The 26,460-nt window shown below is 38.6% G+C and overlaps 1 protein-coding gene across 1 annotated transcript in view; it reads right to left on the reverse strand.

Annotated features, from left to right (window-relative positions):
- Positions 1 to 4,012: 4,012 nt before the first annotated feature.
- SLC26A7 (solute carrier family 26 member 7) overlaps positions 4,013 to 26,460 on the reverse strand; it is a 69,988-nt gene continuing 47,540 nt past the window's right edge. The window contains exons 11-18 of the mRNA XM_037379083.1: positions 21,602 to 21,708; positions 19,401 to 19,464; positions 14,085 to 14,222; positions 12,290 to 12,338; positions 9,488 to 9,585; positions 6,405 to 6,459; positions 6,212 to 6,315; positions 4,013 to 4,048 (exon numbers count right to left, since the gene is read on the reverse strand). Coding sequence (XP_037234980.1) covers positions 4,013 to 4,048; positions 6,212 to 6,315; positions 6,405 to 6,459; positions 9,488 to 9,585; positions 12,290 to 12,338; positions 14,085 to 14,222; positions 19,401 to 19,464; positions 21,602 to 21,708 — 651 coding nt within the window. The remainder of the gene's footprint in view (positions 4,049 to 6,211; positions 6,316 to 6,404; positions 6,460 to 9,487; positions 9,586 to 12,289; positions 12,339 to 14,084; positions 14,223 to 19,400; positions 19,465 to 21,601; positions 21,709 to 26,460) is intronic.

Here is a 26,460-nt window from a genome sequence, read left to right on the forward strand (position 1 = left end):
TTAATTCCTAAAAATAGCTAAATATTCCTAAACACATCAAGCAAATATAATGTCTGAAAATACTGGGCCATCTCTTGAAAACAATCTTGTATCAATGTTTTCCTGGGAAGTGCAGAATACACCAAAACGAAAAATACAAAACCCCAAAATGTTCAAAATCGAAACAATGATTTTCATAAACTAGGTGAGCCATACCTTTTGAGTTTAGGAATGTAAAATCTGAGTGCCTAATTATACCTATGGGAATCAAAGTGAATGGTTAGATTTTCAGAATTGCTTACTACCCAGAATACTAAACTTGTTGGTTTTATTAGCTGAAACCTGTTCATAAATGAAAGACTTCTTTGAGCTTCTGCTGGAGGGTGCAGTCTCTCCCTCACGCCGTTAGAAAGAAGGTAAGAACAGAGAGCGCTCCCCACTTGGCAGACTCTGCCCATATTTCTAACATGGCACAAGCTTATGTACACAGGCACACTTAATAAAACTTTGCATTATTCTCAAAACTCCCTAGGGATATTCAAGTAAATAAGGCTAGAAAGTAGAAAGATGAATGCCTGCCTCAGGAGGGCACAGTAACGACAACCCTTATTTTTACTGTCTTGTAATTCACCTCCACGTGGATGGCAAGACCGGGGTCTGCACCGCCATAAGGAGACACAGACTTTGTGCAGCCTCTTTGCTACAGGGCGAGTTTGGCTCACTCAGCCCTTCTGAATCAGAAGAATAAATATGGTTTATTCTTTTCTATTCTGTAATATTCTATTATTTTATAATAACTGCAGTTGAACTAGATGATAGTTGTAGGTCCCTCTCAACCGAACTATGTTATTCTATTCTATTCTGTTCTGTTCTGTTCTATTTATTCTATTCTAGTGAAACTAACTGGGAAGTTTTGGGTTAAGCTCCTGTATATTTACATAGTAATTCTTCCTGAGAGCCAGAGGGAGGCCAGTGGACAGTCTATACAAAGAAGCATTGAGGAAAGGGTTGAAACAGATAGCATCCTCCAAAATTTAATCTAGAAGGTTTAGGGTATTTCCTTCAAATCTTCACCAAAGAATTGAGCAGCTGTTTATCAGCTGACTCCGCAAATGAAGGAAACACACCACCACCACCCCTAGGGATTTGCAAAGAACAACTCGGGCAAGACGCTAAGCAACTCCCAGCCCACCAGCAGAGCACCTAGCGATCTCCTGGTGCCCAGTCACCAGTGCATGAGGACTGATGGCATGTCAACCAGGTCGTTTGAAGACAGGCAACGTGCAATCACCAGTTTTAGTAAATGTCAATAGCTCAGAGGGGTAGTGATGGAGAAATTCTTCAGTAGTGAAGTAATTAGCCCACCTAGGTCAATGGCAAAAGAGAAATTACCCTCCCTCACCCATTAACCATGGCTCTGTAAAGCAGTTCTAGTCTGACGGAGCTTAAACTCAGTACAGGTGTTTTAGAAGCAATTAAAAGGGCAGCTATAGTCACAAGTCCCTTGAATGCTCTGTTCTGCTAAGAAACAACTATTCTAAGTGCTGTCACTTGCCAGAAAGGGAATCTAATTAACCATGTATATTCTCAGAAATAGAAAGAAATCTAGGTTAATTATATAAGGTAAAATATGTTACAGGAATATTACAAGTATCCCAAAGCCCAGTATTGAAAGGTTAGGAAATTTAGAGTTATGATTAAACATTTTAAGGAAAGGCACGTATTTCATCCCTGATTCTGCCCTGAGAGGCAATCAAGCAGTAATCACATCATTAGGAGACTTTAAATTTGAAGTCTTACACTGATGAAACACTTTTAAAAATGACACTGTGTCACAAGAAGGTCTTTGAACTAATGGGAAATAAATGTCCATCCCAAACCAGCCATTTAGCTGGGAAAAGTTATTCTTATTGAAGGCAGTGGGAATTGGGAGCCATTTTGATTAGCACTACAAAATTGTTAATTCGATGCAGAGATACAGTGGGTTTCATCAAGGGCTAATAGTACAAATAGTATCTGTGTTGTTCCATTTACAAGATAATTCAGAACAAAACCAGAGGTCCCCTGGTAGAAGCTATCTTTGCTAAAGACCTATTTTTAACAATTTCATTAATCAACTTATCTGTAAATTTTCAGAAAAAAACATTTAGCCATCAAAGAATAAATACTGAACTTGGTAGAGAAGACACCATTTATTCATTTGTTCAGTTTGCAATTAGGTAGAGATCTCCATTCAGCTGTGACATAAAATTGATGCTTCTACAATGAAAGTACATTGTAAATAGTTTCTGAAGAGTTAATAAATTACTAAAACTGTTTGAGGAAATTATTAATCAAATGTTATGGTCTGTTACTGAGTCTGAGGATGTAATGAGTCATTTGCATTCAACTACAGCATCTGAAATGAATGCACTTGGGACAACATACAGAACTTATTTCTCCTGTGTACAGCAAGCATCTCACAGTTACTAATCAACCCTTTGCATATTAATTACGAAGGCAGTCTCAGAAGAACATGTACAGAACAATTCTGGTCATCTGTGGGACAAAGTGGGGAATAACTCCAAGAGTCACCTATGACTGAAAGGGTAAAAAAACCCATGGCTCTCTCCCGTTGTCTTCTAGAAGCGTGGACTCACCAATACCAGAAGAAAAGCCTTAACACAACTATGCGGAGATGTGAAAATCACTCTATGAAGCAGGCAGCTGCTTTGGGCAGACAGAGCAAGGAGAGTCCAGACAAGCATACATATGTAACTGTTGCTGAAAACAGGATACTTAGCATTAGATTTTGTCTATACGCTCCAGGTGCACGAAACACCCTTGTACTTCTCCTCTCTGTAATACTAAGATGGCCATTGCGGCTGTGCCATATTCATTTACCTTTTACCTTCCATAGTTTTTTTAAGTCAGCGAGGAAAAATCCTACTTCCTCATCCTTTCTCGTTTTTTGTTTGCTTTTTGCTCAACTCATGTTTTACTGCTAGTGTTCATGTATGGCAACAAAGGCAAGAAGAAAAAAATCATACATGTTGCCACATAACATGATGCTGATATGACAGCATAATCTGATACGATTGCTGGCAATAGTTACAAGCCAAATACTCAACCTGTGAATTCCTCCACCCCATTTGTGTGCTCCACATAGCACTGCACATCAGGATTTGGGCTGAAATGTGGCACACACCATATGTGTCTCTCCGCTATCATCTCAGCTACCACAGCTGAAGATTTCAACACCGAACAAATCATAGCTCAGAATGGAAATGCAGAACAAGTTTTGGAAGAATATTACCAGTTTTTCCTCTTCAATCTGAGCTAAAGAATACCTGTGGCTTTGAAAATGTAGCAAACCATAATAATAACTCATGACAGCCACTGGAGGGGGAGGCAAGTCAGTGCACTTAGCCAACATGCATCTACCTTCTCTGAATATACAGTGCTCCCACTGACCCTGGCAGGCATTAAAAAGCATACAAAACCAAGTATGAAAAATGGAAGCATACGTTAGCTGTGATACAATGCTGTTCCTGCAAATGGCTGTCTTGAACAGAAGGAAGGGTAAGTAAAGCCATTAGAAACAGTATGCATTGTTCTGTGCCTTCCTGCATCTACTGTATTGATTATAACACACTATTTTTAAGAGTTCATAACATCTCATTATTCCATACACAAAAATACAGATGTGTATTACAACTAATGTTACAATAGAAGATATCTAAAAGAATATATCTCACTGGTAAGCAGTCAGTACCTCGTGTCTGCTTTCTAATAATTTGTATCTAAACGTATATAAAAATATTATATAAAACCACTATAGAAGAATTGCATGAACATTCTCCAAGTGATGGCAGCTGAAAGATTTTTTTTTTTTCTCTGAATGGCAGATCAGTTATTAGTGAATGTAGCAAATACATACGGCATACAAAAGATCATCTACGAGATCTCCTGGAGAAAAAAGCTAAGGAGAAACCATGGTGTAGTTCATTCTGAATATGAGCAGATTAAACTAGCCATATTCAATGGGTTGACATCACACTTCACTCTGTTCACTAAACTTGCTGTAATTCTAAATAGGGGAGAAACAGGAAAAAAAAACCATATTATAATATTTTCCTAGAATATAATGCAAAATTAGCAAATGAAGCAGTGCTGGCTTGAAAATGCCACCATTATAAAGACTAATAAATAAATTAAAAAAATTATGATGAGGATGAACAGATGAGTTTCTCATCAACTTATCAACATAAACACGAGCATTACAAAACATTATCCTTGGAGAATGTAGATAAGAGCACCTTTGCATTTCCAAACAGCAGCAGAGATTAAAAGGAACCATGAAGGCCTCTTGCCTCTGCCTTTCTGCCAGTGAAAGACTATTTCCTGCTGTGGGGTGAGGCTCAAATGTAAATTGGAATGAAAGACTTCCCCTAAATCTCCAACTCCTTCCTCCTACCCTTCCCTACCCTTCCCTTCCCTTCCCTTCCCTACCCTACCCTACCCTACCCTACCCTACCCTACCCTACCCTACCCTACCCTACCCTATCCCATCCCATCCCATCCCATTCTATCCTGCCTTTTTTCCGTCATGGAAATACTCAAAATTCCTATTGACCTTAGCATCTTTAAAAGACACAGAGAGGTACACAGACTGTGTCAGTTATTGTGCGGTGCTGCTATTGCAATCATTCTGCCTTTTTACTCCTGTTCAGCTTATCTTCAGGTGTTAAACATAAGGAACACACAAAAAACCCCAAAGCACATGCTTTGAATACTCTGAAGAAGTATCAGCAGCACATATACACAGTTCATAATTACATTTAAAATTTGAGGCTGTGAGTGAGCCTTTTGGATTAATCTGCTAAACCACTATTCAGAGTTTTGATTTGCCTAGCAGCTCTGGTAGAAACACGTGATCAGTTCCTAGAAAAGTGGGCTTCTGAGCTCTAACTCCACCTTTTCTCTTTGAACATTTGTCCTGGTCTGTCCCTATCCCATTTTTGTAAGATGGAAATGCTAGCACATAAATATCTTACAACAATATAGGAACATTAATTAATGTCTATAAAGAATGCAGACATTTTATAACACAACAATCATCCTAATTCATCTAATCAGACCCAGACAAAATATTCAACAGCCATCCCCATTATTTTTGCCCTGCAGTTACCATTTCAGTAAATTATTTTTTGAGAACAACAAAATGAAAAATGTTGAAAAGCTCTGAAAAGAACATGTTTTTTCTGGTCAATCCACTGGATCAGCTGTGCAACTTACCTTATCGAGATAAATCAATGGAAAGTGATTTTGTCCATAAGCAACTCTAATTCAATTAGTAAAATATAAAGTGAAGAAAAAAACCCACCCTAAACCACAGACCATTATGAGTTTTAATGTCTCTTGGAGAAGGCTCTGAGCCAAGTTCTAGCCATGTTTGGAATCATAAATAAAACCATAGGAAAGCACACTACTTGTAATGCATGCTCAGTTACGTTGGGATTACAATGGAAAAGGCTCACGTGGTTTATGAGGAAAGCCCAGGTTTACAGCCTTTTAACAAGGAATGCAAGAATTATTGAGCAAGTAAATACATGTTCAAGCAAATGCATATTCAAGCCTCAAGCCTCAGTTTCTGAGCCAAGCCTTCCTTCTCCGTCTAGCTCTCTTTTCCACCTCATGCAACTCTTCTCCCCTTTATCCATCAGTGAGCAGGCACAGCACACTACAGTACAGGATAGTGACAAACTTATTAGCTTGAAACAAACTTGCTAAGGCTCCAGAAGCATCACGGTCAGAACAGTGCAGTGCTGTGTGAAGCTGATTTAAGCAAGCCAGGCTGAGGAAGGGATGAGTGTAGTTTCAAAAATGCAGAACTGGGTGCGAGGTAGTTTGCCTCCCTGAGAGGCTGTATTAGGTGTTTCTAGATGACATTACACTTTGCAGTGGAGAATGCACCCAGACTGATGCCCCACAACACAGCATCTCTGGATTTAGAAGACTGAGAAGCTGTTGTTAAAGGAGAGATGGTGATGGGAAGAGAGCGCTAGCAGGAACAATTTGGTAACTGCAATCCAGATGCTGAGGAGCAGTTGTAGAGAATAGACAGATAAAAAATCTCTATCTAAACGGAACACTGGGTAAATAAGATTTTCCCAGACTTTAAGAAATTGCTGTGAGCATCATGTGTGGAGAAGAAGCACTCCACTTCACCTACCCCTGCTGTAAGTCTCACCCTGTGAATTTGAATGGCATCAATTGCTGAAGAAAGAGATTCAAAGAAGACAGGTTTTTCAGATTCAAGATTTCCACCATGCTGCATTGCTTTTATCAAGGAAGCTGCAATAAAACAAACATATGAGTACTGATAAGGTAGTGAGGATAGATAAACCATTATGTTAAGAATTTTGCAGTAAGCTGATACTTGCCTTTGCAGTGTGCTAGCAACACATCGATGTGTCTGCTTTTACAGTCCATGTAAATCTATATGTGTGAAAACATGAAATTCAAAAAAACTGTGTAAAATACCAACAGAGAATAAAATACGCAAAAAAATAACATATTCAAAGCAAGGCAGAGTGCATGGAGTGCTGCTGTTGAAGCTATACTGCCAGCAGCCACCAGAGCGAGCCCTTCTATAATGCAAACACCACGAATCCACACCAATTTCCTCCCCGCTCCCCAAAGTACTCTATACGGCTCTGCTGAAAAATAAATCTGAACTTGATTGACAATTTTGCATTTTTTACTATATTTTTTAGGGTTTTTTTTTCCCCAAGTTCTCCTTTATCTTCTTTATTAGCAAGTTTTCCCATCTCCTCTCCTTATGCTTACCTACCAGTCCACAAGACAGGAATCAGATCTAAGAAACTTTAAGACTTTTGTCAGTCTATCAGAAAAGCACCATAACCATCATGCTACATTCTACAGTAAGTTGTTCTTTATTCTTTCTTTACAAAGAACTGTTGTGGAGTCTCCTTCTCTGGCGACATTCAAAACCCGCCTGGCCACAATTCTGTGCAACCTGCTCTAGGAGAACATGCTTTACCAGGGGGTCGGACTAGTTGAAGTCCAGAGGTCCCTTCCAACCTTGACCATTTTGTGATTCTGTGAAATGTTCAACTTTACAGAGACTAAGTATTCAGTAAGCTAGAAAGTAAAAATAAAAAAAGAAAAAGTGAAAATAACTTTAGAACCAGCATAGGGCCTTTTCCTGGGAGATAAGGAACATCCAAATCAGTCCCTGCTTCAAAAAACGGTTAAATAATCCATGTAAAGTGGAACCATGCTGAGAGAACAGATTCAATGAGAACCACATGAGAAAACTCTATTTTTAAAAATAAACCAAAAGCCTGACTTAGTCTAAAAATCTCTCCAACCCTAGCAGTAGTGATGATATTTCGAGGAGTGTAACAACAAGGACATGTTGAATGTGCTCCTCCTCTGAGTAACTCAGTTTTGGACCAGTCATTCACTCAGAGGCTGCACTCCCAACCTGTGCACTTCACAGCCCACAACAGGCTTACCTGTCAAAAAACTGTCAAACACTTCTTTGACATAATTTGTAGTTCCGAGCTCTCTTCAACCTTTTGGAAATCATTTCACAATTTTTTTATAATTAATGCTTTATTGAATGCCCTATACTTTGAGGGGTGATCTTGTAAAGAGTAACTCCCACTAACCTTATTTTTCCAATTTTCTTTTTGAATATATCCCCACCTATATATGTAGTTTTAATTTAACATTTTTGAGGCAGCACTTACTTCACTGCTTAATCACTGCAGTAAACTGAGAAGATGTTTAGGATAAGCAAAGGCCTGGGCTGAAACCCAAGTCCAAATCTAGTCTTCTATCTTAGAAAAATTGCATGAATCCAACTGTGCATATCCACTAAAACCTGTACCTGCTACACAACAATGGAAACATAAGAAAAAGCTTTTGAACACAATTTTTCATCCACTATATAGAATCGCTCATTATGTGGAATCATAGTCATAGAATCATTTTACGTTGGAAAAGACTTTTAGGATCATCAAGTCTAACTGTTAACCCAGGACTGCCAAGCCCACTATTAAACTATGGCCCTAAGCACCATATCTACATATCTTTTAAATACTGCCAGGGATGGTGACTCAACCACTTCCCTGGGCAGCCTGTGCCAATGCTTGACAACCCTCTCAGTGAAGAATTTTTCCTAATACCCAATCTAAACCTTCCCTGGTGCAGCTTGAGGCCGTTTCCTCTTGTCCTGTCACTTGTGACTTGGGTGAAGAGACTGACAATCCCCTCGCTGCAATTCAGGTAGTTGTAAAGCAATAAGGTCTCCCCCGAGCCTCCTTTTCTCCAGACTAAACACCCCCAGCTCCCTCAGCTGCTCCTCACAAGACCTGTGCTCCAGACCCTTCACCGGCTCCGTTGCCCTTCTCTGGACACGCTCCAGCACCTCAATGTCCCTCTTGCAGCGACGGGCCCAAACCTGAACCCCGGATTCGAGGTGCGGCCTCACCAGTGCCCAGTGCAGGGGGACGATCACCGCCCTGGTCCTGCTGGCCACACTCTCTGATACAGGCCAGGATGCTGTGGGCCCCCTTGCCCCCCCGGGCACACTGCTGGCTCATGCCCAGCCGGCCGTCAGCCAGCTCCCCCAGGCCCTTTTCCCCCAGGCAGCTTCCCAGCCGCTCTGCCCCAGCCTGCAGCGCTGCCTGGGGCTGCTGTGACCCAAGGGCAGGGCCCGGCACTGAGCCTGGTTGAACCTCCTACAACTGGGCTCGGCCCATCGGTCCAGCCTGCCCAGATCCCTCTGCAGAGCCTCCTGCCCTCCAGCAGAGCAACACTCCCCCCAGCTTGGTGTCAGCTGCCAACTCACTGAGGGTGCACTCGATCCCCTCATCCAGATCACTGATAAAGGTATTAAGCAGGACTGGCCCCAGTACTGAGCCCCAGGGGACAGCACTTGTGACCAGCTGCCAACTGGATGTAACTCCATTCATCACAGTAACCAATGATTACTGGGTTTAGTCTTCTGAGAGCTTCTTGGAGCTCCTGTAATGCCTGAGGAACCCAACTTGCTAGGTATGTAGCCCACAGGAGAAAACATGGAGATTTTTAAGACCTTAGACTTAGCAGAAAGCAGGACATACAGATAAAATCACAGAATTAAAAGCTGAAATTTTAAAGGAGCAAATCTATACATGGCTCCACTTCAGCTGACATGACAGGGTCAAATATGACCTAAAACATCTTTAAAACTTCAAAAAAAAAAGTTCAGAAACACTTCTCCATTCTATACAGATATTTATATTTGCACTGAATGTCACTCAAAATCTTTAGAATTATTTTTCATATAATTTTATATATAAACACAGTGCAGTTTAATACCAAATCTGTGTTCATATTTTCCATGAGTGACACGTTTATCCACTGATATAGGTGGAGTGACTAGAAGCTTGCCCCAATAACTCATATGTATAATTATATTTCCATGTACAGAATTTTCTGATGTTATGAATACCTGAAGCAGCACTGATATTCCAGTGTAGTCAAAAAAATCCAGTCCACTGCAGTCTAGTATCAAAACACATCGCTCAGTGTGACATGACTGCGACTCACCTACACATTTGATAAACGAAAAACTTTAATTAAAAGGGAGAATAGTCAAGAAATGTGTATAAGAATAATGATAGTTCAACAAAATAAACTCAGAATATCACAATTAAAAATTACTATTAGGTACTGGGGTATCATTAAGCATATGGCATATTTTACAAGCACAAATGGAGGACCTTCAAAGCAATGAGATGGAGTGATGATGGGCAGAACATATTATTAGTGAGATGTTTTAGACAGGAATAGTCTTTCAAGAATTTAAGAACTGCTTCTTTAGAATTGATTTTCTAAATGAGTCAGGATAATACCTTGGCTGGATTGGAAGAGTTTACATAGGATACACAGGGAATATAGCTCTCTTTTAAGTTCTGATATGACATTTATTTCTGTAGTGCTTAAACACCTGTCTATGGCTTAACTAATATCTGCCCATAATGAAGAAAAATATGTAAAGTGAAGTGTTTCATTTTCCTATGGTTTTATTGTGCTGGTTTTTGTTTGGTTAATTTTTTTTAATATAATATCACATAGTGATGCTGGAGAAAAAAAGATGCTAGTATGGTTTGTGAAGGCCTTATACTCATACTTCAACCTCAGGCCACCTTGTGCGTAAGCTAAGCCTGCACTGTTCCAAATGTGTCCTGAACTAACACATAGCTAAACGATTCCTGGCTTTCATGAAAGGAAAACTAGAAAATAATGTACATCTTATTTACATTTCTCTGTGAACAAATGTTCATAATAGTTATCATAATGTACAAAACTCAAAAAAAAAAAAAAAAAGGAATTCTGAATGTAAAGAAAACAGAGGTAAAGATTTTAAACTCTTGAGGGGACAGTATTTCCCCATGGTGTAGGTTTAAAATGGAGCTAACTCCTTTCTGACAGTAGTCTGAAAGCCTTTTGGACTTACACCTCCAGAGATTTACTGCCTTTGTACTGTCCAACATACATTAACAGATACATACCGAGCAAAAATACAGAATTTTAAAGCGAATCTCCTGCTTGACATCACTGTAATGGAAACTCAGAAGGGACGTAAGAGAACTCCTAGCTGCTCACTGTAATCATTTGTATACATTTCCTCTGCCTCCAAAACAAAAGAACATAGTCTTTTTCCCTGTTACTTACCCCTGCTACCTTCCCACCCAGCTGGCATCCTGCATTGCAGTAGAGGTTGCCTGGCTTCTAAATGGGGAGTAGGGGCAGACCTGCTCCCCCCCTGAACCAGTGCCAAGGGCAACAGTAGCTGTTTAGTTTGGTGCTGATACAGACCAATGGCAAATTGGTATTCCCCAGAGGGAGAAAGATTTTGACAAACATGTAAGTTGCTGCATTTTCCAGGATGACTGCCATTAAGGATTAAAGATTTTGCCCTCCTGCTCCCATCCTTCCTGAAAATTTAAGCTCCACGGTTTGTTTTTCTCTTTATAGGAATTTTTCTTTATTCTTTCTGGGTTTGGGGGGGGGGGGGGGGGGGGGGGGATGTGTTAAAGCCTCTGTGAAGTGTCACCATAGGCTGGTTTGTACAAGGAACAACAGGGCATTTAAGTCCTCAGGGTAGGACTTATGCTATCAGAAAGGAGGTCTTGTGCTGTCTGTCAGTTCTGTAACATGAGAAACCAGTTCATCTAAAAAAAGACTGACATATGTACTGTCAAGATCTTCTCACACATAGGGTGCTGTGCAGTCTTTTAGTATTTTACAGTATAGTATATATTCTTCAGTAGCCATTACCATTATGTTGCTACGGGTTACAGAAAAACACCCTGTCACCTCCAAGTAAACTAAACACTGTAATATCATACAAATGTCATGATACTAGTTAATAAATGTAAACATTCAGACAACAGCCTCCAAATCAGATTCTCTACTGTGGTCTTAATGCTTATAAGTGTTTTAAATAAACACAGTGGTTTAATTCCATCCGTAATAAAGTAATCTGTATAAAGTATCCTCTGCAAAAGGTTGCTGCAGCTCTTCTGTGGGAATGTATGTGCTTTGGTTTGTTATATATATATATATATCTATATATATATATATTCTCAATGTGTGAGAAGAGTGGAATTATCCAGCTTAATCCTTAATTGAAAGCAAACCCTTAGGTTTTTTTCTTTATTCTATACTTTATTGATATATTGTACAATATTGGTGCCCATTGTGTCACTGATAATTCAGTTGACATTTTCTGAGATTTTCTCCTAAGTGGCTTTAAAGGTCACAAAGATTTAACACAGCTGTAATCTTGTCCTATTTTTACTTTTGCATACTAATATCCAAGGCTCACTGTGAATGCAAAAAAACAAGACCAGAACTTAGCAAAATAGCCTCTTAGGCCTTCGTCTGAAGACAACCCAGGCAGTAAAGTGGGAAGTGATTCCCACCACTGTGTACCTGTCTCAGTACACACACAGTGGTTCCTGTGAAGTAAGTAGGGACTCCTGCAGAAAAGGTATTGTCATGGGCTTCCTGCTTTTGAAATCTTCAAAAGTCATTCAAAACCAGAAAAAAAATAGAACCTGTTAGGCCAAGGTTAACAAAGTTCAACACTGTTTATCACTCATGCTTCATTGAATGTTTCATCCAACTGAAAATATTAGTTTCCAGACAACTTAAGTTCACCTAGAAATAAATAGAAAAGTATAGAGCCATTTTGCACACTTACATCTGTCTTGGTTTTAATATCATTAATAGATAATTAACTCACCATGACAACTTCCATTGGAAAATGAACAGAGCAATGTGTTCTGGTCACACTGAAATAAAAGCAACAAACTATTAACGTACCAAGGAAAACTAGTCCAATGCAAAGTAACCAGAAAAAATCAATGCAATCCATAGGAATTCTGTTTCTCAATATCAAAGTTAATTCCTTTTCTCCAAAATCATGTTCTACGCAACAGCCTATTGGATATGTAATATTCGCTGGTATGTATGTCAGTATTCTAAAGTCATACCAAACTGGTATTTTGCTTTTCTTTTTAGGTGTCTCAAACTATTGTCATGTTTGGATCCACTAGAAAGCATATAATGAACATGATGCTTTTGGGCAAGCAGGGGTTGGTTAAGAAGTGGTCAAAAGTGGGAAAGATGTTCTTGAAAAGATAAATTCTAGACAGTGATTTTATAAGAGTATCTTCTGATTCATTTTTCTTCTTGCTGCATTCTCATCTGCTATGCTAATATTTCAGTGAAACCACTTTGACAAGTAAATTTATTAAGGAATTACTTTTACCTGGATAAATGTTTTTATGATTTCAATATGACTGTTAATTTCACAGGAGAAATATATGTTAAAACCAGAAATACAGCACAAAACCAAAATGCAAAATGCAATTTTTTTCACTTCCATTAGGTGCTACAGAAAGACTCTTATTCCATAAAAAAAATATTTATGCACAGTATTTCAGGCAGCTCTACTGCCAAGAACCTTACAAAAGAGACAAAGCATAAAAATTTTCTTCCTAAGTACTTATACATTAACTTATTAAATTAACTTATTACACTTATTAAGTCATAAATTAATTCCATGCAAATCCTCAGTAATTTTCCTCTGTTTGGGGGTTTGTTATCATGCTAAACCAAATCAGTTGGCCTAGTAGAATCAAGGAAAAAAGCAGCACAATTTCTGAGCTGAATTTCTGAACGAGAAGTCACCCATCAAAGTAGGTTGGGGTAGCACAACTCTTTGGCAAGAGACGGCAGAGGTGGTAGACCCACATTGCTGAACACTGTCTTAACAACCTATCTAAGAAATAGCTCTGAATTTTGTAGCCCAATTTACCAAACTGCATGAAATTGCCTACAGTAAGCATTGTATGGTATTGGAATATATTAATCAAAATGGTTGATAAATAACACTTTTCCCCCTTTTAGGGAATGTTGTAGGAAGTCACAGTAGTTATGTACAGATAAACTCAAAAAATACTATTCTTACAAAGATTTTCTCTAAAATCAAGTTATATGTTATTTGTATACTGTTAATTTTTCCAATGCAATCAGTGCAGAAAATGAAAAACTACCTTTGAGAAAAACTTTAGCCAGTCTGTACCTTCTTTCTAAGTCTCCTGGAATTATTTATAGTTAGAAACAGAAATGAAGTGTCTCTCTTATGGACTTATTTCCAGGGAAAAAAACCCAACACATTCTGTTCAAGTAGATTTGTAGCTCATCATTGTCTTTTTAAAATCACAGCTTTGTATTAGCTGAGGTTATGTGCGTTCTGCCAGAAATTTTTAAAGAGTTTTGGGACAGTGCTTTAATGTCTCTTACAAGATCATATACAGAAATAATAGAGAGAGTCTTTTCAAGCAATAATAAGAAAATAATCCATATTGAATCTGATTAAGATAAGGATTAACTTTATTCTAAATTAATCATTTGCAATATTACCTTTTTTTATCTCTTTCAGTATCTCATTGCAGTCTCTAAGAAATGCAAAGAAAGCAATCATGATCTTCAACATTGTCATGATGATTACTGAAGCATATAGCACATCTTACCTTGTTTACATCTTCACATGCCTGGCTGCTGGTGCTATCCTTTTGGATTATCTTTATCAGGTCAGCATGAAATTTCCTGGCATTCAGAAAGACTAACGGGTTGTTGACTGAAACTATCTTTACCTGTTTTAATGATTCCTGTGGAATGAAATAAACATAATGCTGAAAAGATTATCTTGGGTTTGGAGACTAAAAACCAAACTAATTTCTTTAAAAATCCTGAAAATTTCTGTATAACAACCTAGAAGGAGCTTTGGATTGTGAAAATGATTTAACAGATAACTATCTTGATCAGTCTTCACACATAACTGAAGTAAAAAAGGAAATATAAGTAACCTATAAGGAAAATACCCTTAATTCAAGATAACATGAAAGAAAAATCATATTCACTATGATGCATAATACTAAGACCTATTATCTGGCAAATAATAGTAGCACTGTTTCAGTTGGTATGATCCCCAAACGTAGGCAAGACAAGGCTTGCAGACAGGGAAGATTTTCTATCACACAAACACATGTACTGGAAAAAGTGCATAAGGTTTTGGGACAAACACTGTGAATGGTTTGGGGGACACTGGAAATGCTCATCTTGGTCATCTGAAGATGGCTTTGGTACAACAGGGGTATTTCTCCATGGAAATACTTAGTGGTTCCAGACCAAGCTTGAGTGACACATTTCAAACTTTGCCAGGACATATCTACAACCAACACAATAAATAATCTACAAGAGAACGATCAGCTGACCCAAGTCCCATCTCTGCACTTCCTTGAATTAGTTTCAACCAGTTCACCAGGTACCTTCAATGAAACTGTGTAGCTGATAACATGGACATTGCAAAGCAGAACAATTTCTGAAGGGCATCAGATAGAGGTCAGAAACCCCCAGGTTCCAGAAGAGAACCTTTCCCACAAAAAAAGGACTATTTCTTTCAAGGTGGACTTATAAAGCACCTTTACAAGCCATGTTCCTGAAGGACAGCACCCCATGGAAGGGACCCACCCCACTGGAGCAGTTTGTGAAGAACTGCAGCCCATGGGAAGGACTCATGTTGGAGAAGATCATGGAGAACTGTCTCCAGTGGGTGGGACCCCACGCTGAAGCAGGCGAAGAGTGTGAGGTGGAAGGAGCAGCAGAAACAACATGTGATGAACTGACTGCAACCCCCATTCCCTGTCCACCTATGCCACTCAGCACAGGGAAGAGGCAGAGGAACTGGGACTGAAGCTGAGCCTGGGAAGAAGGAAGTGGTGGGGGGAAGGTGTTTTTACAATTTGGTTTTTCGTTCTCATTACCCTGCTCTGATTTGAGTGGTAATAAATTAAACTAATTTCCTCAAGTCAAGTCTGTTTTGCCCCTGATGGTAATTGTGATCTCCTGGTTCGTATCTTGACTCACAAGCCTTTTGTTATGTTTTTTCTCCCCTGTCTGTTGGAGGAGGGGAGTGATAGAGTGTTGGCTTTGGTGGACACCTGGCATACAGCCAGGGTCAAACCACCACATATTTATATATAAATATATTGGATATCAACAATCACAATCTCAGCTGAAATACTGGTTTTGTAGGTAGGTAGAATTAAGGTAATTCTACTAAGCTCTCAATTTTCCACAGGTTGTGAAAGATGCCTCTCTTTTCCTCAGGCAAATTAGGTCTGAGACAGACGAAATTCAATGTGGACCACAGTTGCTTTGATTTCTGTTGCTTCTATTTCAGACTTCAGGAAAAGTCTGTCGGTTGTTGCGGTCTTACTTTTTCCAGTTGTACTACTTGATCTAGTAAAAGATATTACATCTACTTATAAAGTTCTTTATGTATATTCCAATAAATAACTGTATTAAGCTTTTACACATCTATTGCTGTAAACAGGAATAAGCAGGATCATGTGTGGCCTGTAAAAGTTACTAATATTTTCAGTAGCATTTTCTTCTTTCTCTACCTGACCAGCATGCATGCAACTAGAGAATCTTAAATAGTCACAACAACACTGTTCATAAATGCCAGTTGCCAAAAACATAATAGGATTATTTTTCCTTTCAGGCATATCTTTTATGGAAGCTGGCTATCTCTAGGTTACATGTAGAAGTTCAGAATATTCTTCTTCCAGGTGGAAAATGGGAAAAATGGGTCCTTGATCGCACTACCGCATTGCACAGCAATGATTCCCACTAGGTGATTTCACATGCAAAAAATGGTATCGCCTATCATCAGCTTCAACAGTCTCACAAAAAACTTTGCTCACTTTTGAAGAATGAGAGCAGGATGAAAGACACCATTCTGCTGATTGTAATGGGCATACACTGCAGCTGACAACACCACAGCAGGTCAGCAGCAGGCTGTGAGGGCACATCAGCAGATCTGGTTCCAGGAAGTTCTCCAAAAGGATTTCAGTCCACAAAAGTGCTATATGCAATAAAGTATGCTATCACTAAGTGCAAAAAGGGGTCTGGATACAGAAAATATCCATTTACTACTTAAATAAAATATCTGATTTATGTATCAGCTCTCCTGTTTGTGGCAATGGCTATCAGGAAGCAAAACCCAAGAATTTGCAAGAGAATACAGGTCAAAAAGCCACTCTTCTTCCTAACAAAAGTCATGTAACAGGGTCACACTCAAATACAAGTAAGTGAAGCTGACACAGACTATTTTTTAAAGTAGTTTCAAAATGTGTGGGATTGCATTGAAGATACGCAGTTTACCCAACAGACCTTCAAGCAAAACAGGAATGGAAAACTTCACCACAAACCACACAAGATACCCCCTTATTGTAGAGTTCTATTCAGACTTCTGGGAACCAGATGATGTCTTGGACACCACCACAAAGGAAACATTTCAAACATCCAAAACTGAGTCAATGAACCTCAGACTATGTATAGGGACTTTGTGCAATTTACCTATAAATGTGATTGTGGTAAATATCACATCACCAACATACTTTGGTCAATCAAGTGGCAAAGCCTAACTGGCAATTAAAAGAGCTAAGATTATATGAAAGAAAGATCTAAAGTAAGTGAAAAATGGAGGGCAATATGTTTGAATGGAGAAATACTCCAACATCCCACAGATTCCCATAAAAACAGTTATACACAGCTCAGTGCGGATACAAGGGAGCATCTTGGTGCCATAGCAGAACTGGCAGAATGGAAGATGAAAACTAAGAAAAAGGAAGACTAATGTGCAAAGGTCAAAGCCTGTATGATCAAGAAGCTGATAAGCTTCCAAAAATACGAGGTGGAAAACTGGAAAGGCTTAAATTATGAGACTAAATCAAGCAGATGGCAGACTTAGACACAATCTTTTGTCCAAGATGGGCAAGGACAACTGTACCAAATTTGGCTAAGTTATTTCTGGCTCTGGCTTGGTTCTAGCTCCTTTCTTAATAAGAAGTGTTATGAGAAAAATAGACTTTGTCATGTCCTTACTAGGAAAGAAAATTATCTCAGGTGACCTATCCCCGCTGCCACTTAGAAGGATACTGGCAATTGCCCCATGCACTCTGCACAGCATTGTCTGGGCTTGGGTAAGAGTTCAGCTCAGTGAATGCCTGTGATGCAATGTGTTTCACATAAGCTTCTAAATACCCTCTTGATTTTTTCCACATTAAATTGTCTTTTCTCTTATTGATGAAATAACCCCTATAAATCCACAGACCTTAATGGCAGAGTAGATCATTAAGCTTGCATATTTTCATGTTTAAAAGTCCTGTTGTTTATGTCTAAGTTGTTATTTACCAGAGAAACTGGGATCAGTCAAATATTCATACATTAAAAATTACTCTAAATGCCTGCTGCAGCTCAGTGACTCTAAATTCAATTAAAGGCATTTTTCTAGAGCTTGAAAATATTTTCCTTCTTTGTTTTGTGTAACAAGCTCTTGAGCAATTTGCTTTGTTAACAAGATGTTATTTTCCCCACTGCCTGCAGACACTAATGTGTTATTACTTGGTTACTTGCATTAATCTTAATGATTAAGATAAAAAACCAGGGGAGCAGTTAGCTGAAAAAAAAAAAAAAAAAAAAAAAGACATACATTTGGATGGGATTTGTACAAAGTATTTTATGAACTTATATGAAAAAAAGTGTGCATATCAAATTTTGGTAACCCATCTCTGACAAAGTTACTCCAACATTTTTCTTAAGAATGAGAAGTGATTTAATAATTGACATCTGGGCCAACCTCAACAACAGTGTTTTTAATTCACATTTCAGAGTCCTTCCCATCCTCATATACCTTTCACATTCCATCATTGTTCAACATGCCAAAACAGTAAATGCCTCTGAGCCAAGTTTAGATTTTGAACCCCAGATAGATCTTATGGAAAACATTTGTCAGAAAAAATAAGTTCTTTAGAGGACAGTTTCTTAATGGTGAGATAATAACTGCTAAGCATGTTGCTTACTGATACGTAAGACCCTTCATAAGCATTAGGAAAGAGGACATAGTTGAAACTGCTACGGTGAGAAGGCACAATGTCCTAATGATGGAGCTCTGCACTGAAAAGACACATGGTTCTACTTCTCTCTTGGCTGCTGACCTACCATTTTATTTCAGAGGAGGGAGTTCACCTCTCTGGGTCATTACCCCTCTTTTCTTACCATAGGCATGACCACAAGAAACTTCAATGATAATTGCAATGAAAATAACCAAAATAATTTAAAATCTCTGACTGGTAGGTTTAAGTTTGTAAGAAACCGCATTTTAAAAGCACCGTCTTTGGGAGAGATTGTTCCATTCAGTTTTCACATGAGGGTACCCTTGTTTGGGTACAGTGGCGAGATGTGTGGAGCAGTCTGTGACAACTTCATGCTGCTGTCCCTCCTTCCCCAGCCACACACAGTATCCTCTGGGACAGTCCGATCCCAAGGGGCTGGTGGCAGAAAAGGGGTCAGAAAAGAGACTGCAGATGATGAGAATATCAAAGGACTTTCAGGAAATGAGGAAGTCTGATAAGAATATAAAGACAGCTATTGTCTGCTCTGATGGCCCCTGCCCTTGCTGCCAAGACACTTCCTTAGACTTTGGGATTAAGAAACTTTTACAAAGAGCAATTCCTAACTTAAAAGTAACAAACAAACAAAGATAGACAGATCTAACAGGACTTGCCTAACTTCACTTTGTACACCAAAAACAGAACCAGGAAAATATTCCAATTTCTGATTCCCAGACTGCTTTTGTATTTACTACTTCATACTGGCTTTAGATTTCAAATGGTCATACCATAAAAATGTTCCCTTGGCTCACTGATTACAATCTGGTAACCAACTAGAGAAAATACATAAATCTGAATGAGTGGAACACACACACACACAAAACTTACACAATTATCTTCTGTTTTGTATTTATATTCCACTTTCACATTTTTCAAGTTCAGTGTCTTTGCTCTGTAATCAATACACAGAGAAATTCTGTAAGGCAAATTGTTAGCAGTCTGGAACAGAAGCAGCAAGAGACACATCCCAAAACTACAGCATAGAACTTTATAAAGTTGTGGCAATGAATCCATACATATTTTCAAGCATACATAGCTTTTTTTTTTTTTTTTTTTGTGTGTGATAATGATCCAGCTGAAGAGTAAAAGGCACATTTTAAAGTTGCAATATATCACTTTGAAGATATGAATAATGGAAATTTATGGTAAATAAAATCTTAATTTTAAATTTCTGTTTTGTAGCTGGCCAGAGAGCTATTCTTAAGTCAAAGTAGCTAAAACATAATCCACGGCTTCAAAATTAGAAAGGTATAATTAATATTTTTTTACCTGCAAAATCATATTGGAAGGAAAAGAAAAAAAAAAAAAAGAAAAGATAACAGAGAGCTATGGGCCATGAAAACTAAGGACATTTTATTTGTCATTTAAACATTGCACTCTAGTTACCAAAGTGAGGGACCTAACTGGAAAAGCCAGTACCCCTGTGCTCTCTACACAGCCAGTGAAAAGAGGACGTTGCCTTGACAAGGCAGCTCAGTGTAGGACCTTGTGCTTCAATACATCCCTTGTGCAGAACAAGAAGACTACAAAACCAGCTATCAACAGCTCTGTGCCTAAAGCAGGTAATGGAAATAATACCAGAATACAAACATTTACTAGATGCGTCAATGTGCAAGGAGTATTTGCAGGTACTGGGGTCGGCTAAATGAGGCTTGCAAAAGTCAGCTGTTCTCTCCCGTTTGCATAAATCAAGCTGTAGCTGCTGCTGGTTTTAATACATTCTGATATATAATGTACTACGTCCAATACTCTGGCATCTGAGCAGAAACTTCACAATAAATCATCTATGGTATTTTTCTTGCTTCGCTTTTGCTGACACCTTTACCCATGGCTTACTACATGTTCTCCTGCTAACCTCATCAGCACAGTACAGATTTTAGGTCTATTAGCTGTTCAGTGCCTTTAGATTGCAGGGACAATCATGTGCAACCTGACTGAAGAGAACAGAAAACACTGGGAACAATCTTATTTACTTTAATTAGTGCACGTTCAGACTGAGGTCTCTGGTAGACTAGGCAACAAAGGACCACAGTCTTTTGTGTCAGATATCCCTCCCTTTCTGCTGTTGGAGAACCTCAGACGTAAACAATGTGAAAACTTGCCTTTTCCTTTACCATCAGAATTTATCAAAAGTTTAGTTGGCTGAGTAGAAGAAGGTTACCACAAATGTACTGATTGATTTTAACAGAAACCATTCTTCTATAATTTGTAATTGCTGTGCAATTTTGAGCTATTTTCATGGTAGTTCTGCAACTTACCCTATGAGAACAGAGCTATTAACTTTAACAAGCATTAAATCGAGCTGTCTGTATTGTGCTTAATTTCAATGTTCGTGCAAACAAGTGCCTGCAAGCAGCAAGTCATTTCTAGTACTGGTGAGCTATGGATTAATTGTGTAGCACAAAATGATCATGAACATTAGCTGATATTTTCCTTTACTCATGATCCAAAGCAGCAACTGTAATGCATGCAAAAGAACATATGAATTTCTGTTTGCTTGTTTCTTCGTCTTCACTTTTCTAATTCATACATAGAACGTATATTTTTTATTAGGTGTTAGAATAGTTGTGCAGTTATGTTTCATCAATAAATATTAGAAGTGCAAATGTCAACGATCAACTCCTGTGCAACATAGTTCCTAGGAGTTTACAAAGGTGCCTAGTTATTAAGACTTGCCAGATACAGTTTCTCCTTAAGGAGCAAACAAATATCTAATGGAAAAAAATAATTTTATTGATCTTCCTGTTGATCCTATGCTACCTTTACCTAATGAATCATACAGATGTATAATACTAAGAGAAATCACAAAATAATACCATAGTATGAAATGTCTTGGAGATCCTTAGCCTACAGGAAATACACGTTTGACTTCTTTTGAATTGTAGTATACTATATTTTCTGCAACTAAAAAACTGGTTTCATTGTTAAATTTAGTATACCGTATGTCTATCCTGACTGTGAAGCAATGCGGCACCAGAAAGAAGACATAATGATGTGCTACTAGAACATTTCAATAAATTGTTTCTCACCTGGGAAAGCGGAAAATCATGGTTACTGTAGTGCAGACAACACCATACAACAGTCCCACGTTAGCAGCAAAACATATTGTAAACACATAGGTACTAACCCATATGATCTTTAAAAGGAGGGAAACAGAAAGAGGTGATTAGTTGTTTTCATTTTTGTAACAATGTGCATTTTATGAATCAGAAATAAAGATTTTAAAAATGAAGATAGTTTCTCAGAGGTGAACATTTGGATCTTTGAACTGGCAGATATTGCAGACTGAATTAGTGATTTGAAAAAATGCCCCTCTATGGGAGAACACATATGACATGGCGCTACTCATGCCAATGCTCACAGAGGCTCCTTTCAGAGTTACTTAAAATAGCATATGTAGTTGCACTAACAGCATGACTCAGAACGAACTTAGTTGTTTTGTAAAACCTGTATTTATTTTTCACATTCAAAGGTTTTGTCAGTTTCTTCACTGCACCCATTTAAAATCCTCCTTTCCTTTTACACAATGAGGTACCCTAAAGGTCAAAAACAGAGAGCTCTTCTTCCACTAATTGTGTAAGTGAGAATCATAATTTGCAAAGAGGTTAATTAAAAGTGGCATTTATCAAAGTACAGCTGCCTAAACCAATTCTATAACAAATAAAAAGTATCGGGGAATTAATTTCTTCATTTGGAAATGGTGAGATTTCAGATTACTTCCCCATCTTTCAATATTTATTAATAAAACTTTGGGTTAATTTTAAATACAATTAAAAAAATACAAAGAAGAGTATCTGAAACAAACATCACTTTGGCAAGGAATTTAAAATATTAAAAAAACCAAAAGATTTTAACATTTGAATTTTTAAAAAATATTTTCTAAACAGAAATGACCAATTATATTTCCATGCATCAATGTTGTGTAGGGCTGAGAAATATCCAGATATGATTCAAAGGAGAAAAGAACAAATTACTTGATTTCTGATAGCAACCTAATGTCAGCACAAATTTCTTTCCTTGAGGGAGCCTTAAGCAAAGACTGCCACATAATCTTTATATAAAAAGTGTTAAAGAAAAATGGAAAGTATTTTCACTCCTCTAGATATACTGATCTCCACAGGTGCCTGTTTCAACAATTACAGCACTTCTTGTTAATGTTCGCAGAGGAACAGATCATGTTACAATGGCACAATCAGTGTTAAAATTATCCTTTCTGATGCTTTCACTCAGCTCAGGAAAGCCAGAGACAATAGAATACTTTCAGCTTAACCACAGGAATTTTGTCAAGCAGATTTCAGAACAGTTAGTTTATGAATAATACAGTATAAGTCATACCATACTAATTTGTGCTTCACAGAGGACAGTGTGTTACATGACTCTACCAAGAAACCTTTTCCTCCCCCGTCTTCAAAACTCTAAGCCGTTGCAAAAGGTTTTTGCAGTCTCTTCTACAGCACAGCTGCTAGGTAAAGAGTTAGTTCATTCTTTGAAATGGTGCTTGACCTCCAGTTATATTTTAAAATTACATCTTTTACAAATTGTTGCATATATATTTGCAAAGAATACCTTTATAAGCAACAAATACTGAGTTCTGATTAATCAGTGAGAAAATTATAACATTTACAAATCAAATATATATTTATGAAGGAGCTTACTGGACATGAAAGGGCTAAGGGAAGTACTACAAACCTGAAATTCAGGCAGGATCAAGAACTATCAGTCCTGATAAGCGTGAACCCTTCCCAGCACCTGAGACCAAGCAATCCACTTCAGCTGCAGACCTGAGCCTCATCACATGTAACTATATCACTGCTGCAAGACCTGCAAAATTCTTCTGTCTCAGAATAAAATGGAAAGCATGCAAATACAAGGTCTATATAAGAAGAATCAAAGCCAAAATGTTTAAGTACTGCTGAGTACTGCAAAAGTTAGTTGACTGGGTCTTCAGCAGCCTAATATCTTACATCTTAAATGTAAACAGAGACTGCCATTGTTGTAGAGGACCAGCCAAAACAATCATATTCTCATCTGTCGGTCACTGGTTCAGTGCTTTGTACTGGCCTGGAGTCAGAACTTTTTAAGGTAGGGTAGCATCAAACTGGTAGAAAAAAGTTATGTTGATATGACAGACATTTTTTTAAATCATAGGTTGTCACTAGGTTCAGCAAAGAAGTCATAAAAATATCAAAGTTCTCTTTAGCAACTTATTTCAAGATGACTATTAAAGACTCCAGGACAGATAGAACGTAATCATTCTTCAAATCTCAGCAATAATGTGTTACAGGCACATTTTATTCTTAAAAGTCAAAACAAAATCCACCTTCAAAGTATGTCTGTACTGTAAAAATTAAAAAAAAAAAATATCTAAAGAAATTCTAAACAAGCAGAAGACAGGGATTTATGTTGAATCCTGCATATATCAGAAAGTGTTAGAAGCATTGAGAGGTACAGTGACTGTCTATATACAGCAGCTGCCTCTGAAACTCGGTGGACAGTGTGTTTCCACCTAGAGCTTTTCATCTCACAGAGTCTACACATACACCACTGAGGGGAGTCTAAAATTGGAACTTGCTAGTAAAAAAACATATAAATAGGAGAAGTGGGAGAATACTCTGTGAGCCAATGGCTAAACAATGCAATACTAAAGTACTGTGATACTAAATGTTTCTGTAGCACTTCAAAATCAGATTATAAATTTCCTTTTTTGTTGCAGATTGAGGAGATGATCAGCTATTGCCTGAATGGGTAGGGCTTCATTTCACTTGGCTTAACGATCTACAGTACAGATGCCTACAGCTGGGTGAGCTGTCCACATTCCCATCATAATCAATGGAGATTTAGTTATAAGAGTGAAGAGAAATCTGGATGCATTCATCTAACTCCCACCTGATTATGCTGGTGCCTACTTGAGGAAGAGATGAATCATACCCTAACATGCCTTGACTGACCAGCTCTGTACTGTCTGTAACGTGAGGTTGTGATGGCTTGCTCTAAACAGAGGCCCATGCAGCAGTCACCAGCACACAGCCAAAGGAAGAATCTTATTGAAGTCCTGTTCACTCAGTGAGTACCTTGGCAAGGAAGATGCTGGAGTCCTGGAGGAGGGTCTGGCTCCACAGAGGCTGAGTAGCACACCCATGCTTCTACATCCTTCTGCAGGCAAGTGACTGATGTGTGCATACATCCTCAGGGTACCCTTCCTCAAAACTTATGATTCATCCAGCTCTGGGCTCCCCAGTTCAAGAGAGACAGGGAACTGCTGGAGAGGGTCCAGCGCAGGGCTACAAAGATGATGAGGGGGCTGGAACATCTCCCTCATGCGGAAAGGCTGAGGGAGCTGGGCTTGTTTAGCCTAGGGAGAAGGCTGAGAGGGGATCTTATCAATGCACACAGATATCTGAAGGGTGAGTCTCAGGAGGACAGGGCCAGCCTCTTTTCAGTGGTCCCCAGTGACAGGACAAGGGGCAGCGGGCACAATCTGCAACTCGGGAATTTCCACCTGAATGTGAGGAAAAACTTCTTTACCTTGGGCATGACAGAGCTCTGGCACAGGCTGCCCAGAGAGGCTGTGGAGTCTCCTTCTCTGGAGACATTCAAAACTCACCTGCACATGATTCTGTGCAACCTGCTCTAGGAGAACCTGCTTTAGCAGGGCGTTGGACTAGCTGATGTCCAGAGGCCCCTTCCACCCCTGACCGTTCTGTGATTTGGTGATTCTGTGAAGTGTTGAAGTGAGGACCACTGCAGCTGTACAGCAGGAACTGCTCAATAGTAAAGTGGTATATAGTAGTTCTTTAATATAATTTTTCACAAGCATTCCATACACAATGGTTGAGAGGGTATTTGATTGCAAGCTGCCCTGGAGACAGATGGACTGATATAAATAATATTCTTTAAGAAGAATTTATATGGTAATCATACTTCCAACGGATTAAGCATTTGTAAATTCCTTCCCACCCCACCGAGACTAAATACAGCAAAAGTATTATAACTCAGGGTAGTATATTCACTAATGCAGGAAAGATATAAAATCTCCATAGCCCTAGGATGTCATAAGCTAGAAGTATCCATGTAAAATTACTATCATAGAAGAGACAGCTTCCTACTTTGTGGAAAATTGTTTATATAGCAGAGCCCTCAGAGCTCTCAGAGTCCTCTCACAAACTGGGACCCCTGTGTGATGAATAGCTGAACAAATCTAAAAGTCCATCTGCCTACTGAGGATAATATGTTAAAAAGTTCTAAAAATACAAGTAATTGCACCAGTTTGCTCCAAAATTCCATGGAAGACCCTCCCAGGTCCCCTCCTCCAACTATTTTGACAAAATAGTTTGACAGGGTGGTTGGATCCATGTCTCAGAAACCCACACTGGCAAGATCTTGGAGGCTACTTGTTGAAAATGTGACCCTCCTTGTTGGATCCACTTTAACTGCTGAATTAGTATCATCTTTACATCCTTACATACTTCTACATTTAAAAGGATTATGTTTTAAAAAGAACTAATCAACAAATGAATATTACTCATCCTGTTTGCATTCAATGAGAAGCTTAAAGAAGCATGAAGGAGCAAGGTAACAAACCCCATGATATTCTGTTTCCTTGCACTATCATTTACCAGACCTGTAAGCGTAACAAACCTGACTTCTATGCTACGTGACACACACCCTTCAAAGAATCAGTTCCAGAAAGGACAGCTGCTAATTATTTCCAAATGTTTTGTTAGAGTTTCTATCTTCAAAACACTTTGGATAACCTGAGTAGTGGAACGGATTCATTTCCAGTGTGTTGTCGATTGCTGGGGTGAACCTTTTCAGGCCAAAACCAACACCAATGTAGTTACTCAAATGCCTGGGCTTGGTGGGGCTCCTCAGACCAGGCAGCAATGTA

The sequence above is a fragment of the Falco rusticolus genome, chromosome 3 (genome assembly GCF_015220075.1).
Source record: "Falco rusticolus isolate bFalRus1 chromosome 3, bFalRus1.pri, whole genome shotgun sequence".
NCBI classification, from domain to species: Eukaryota; Metazoa; Chordata; class Aves; order Falconiformes; family Falconidae; genus Falco; species Falco rusticolus.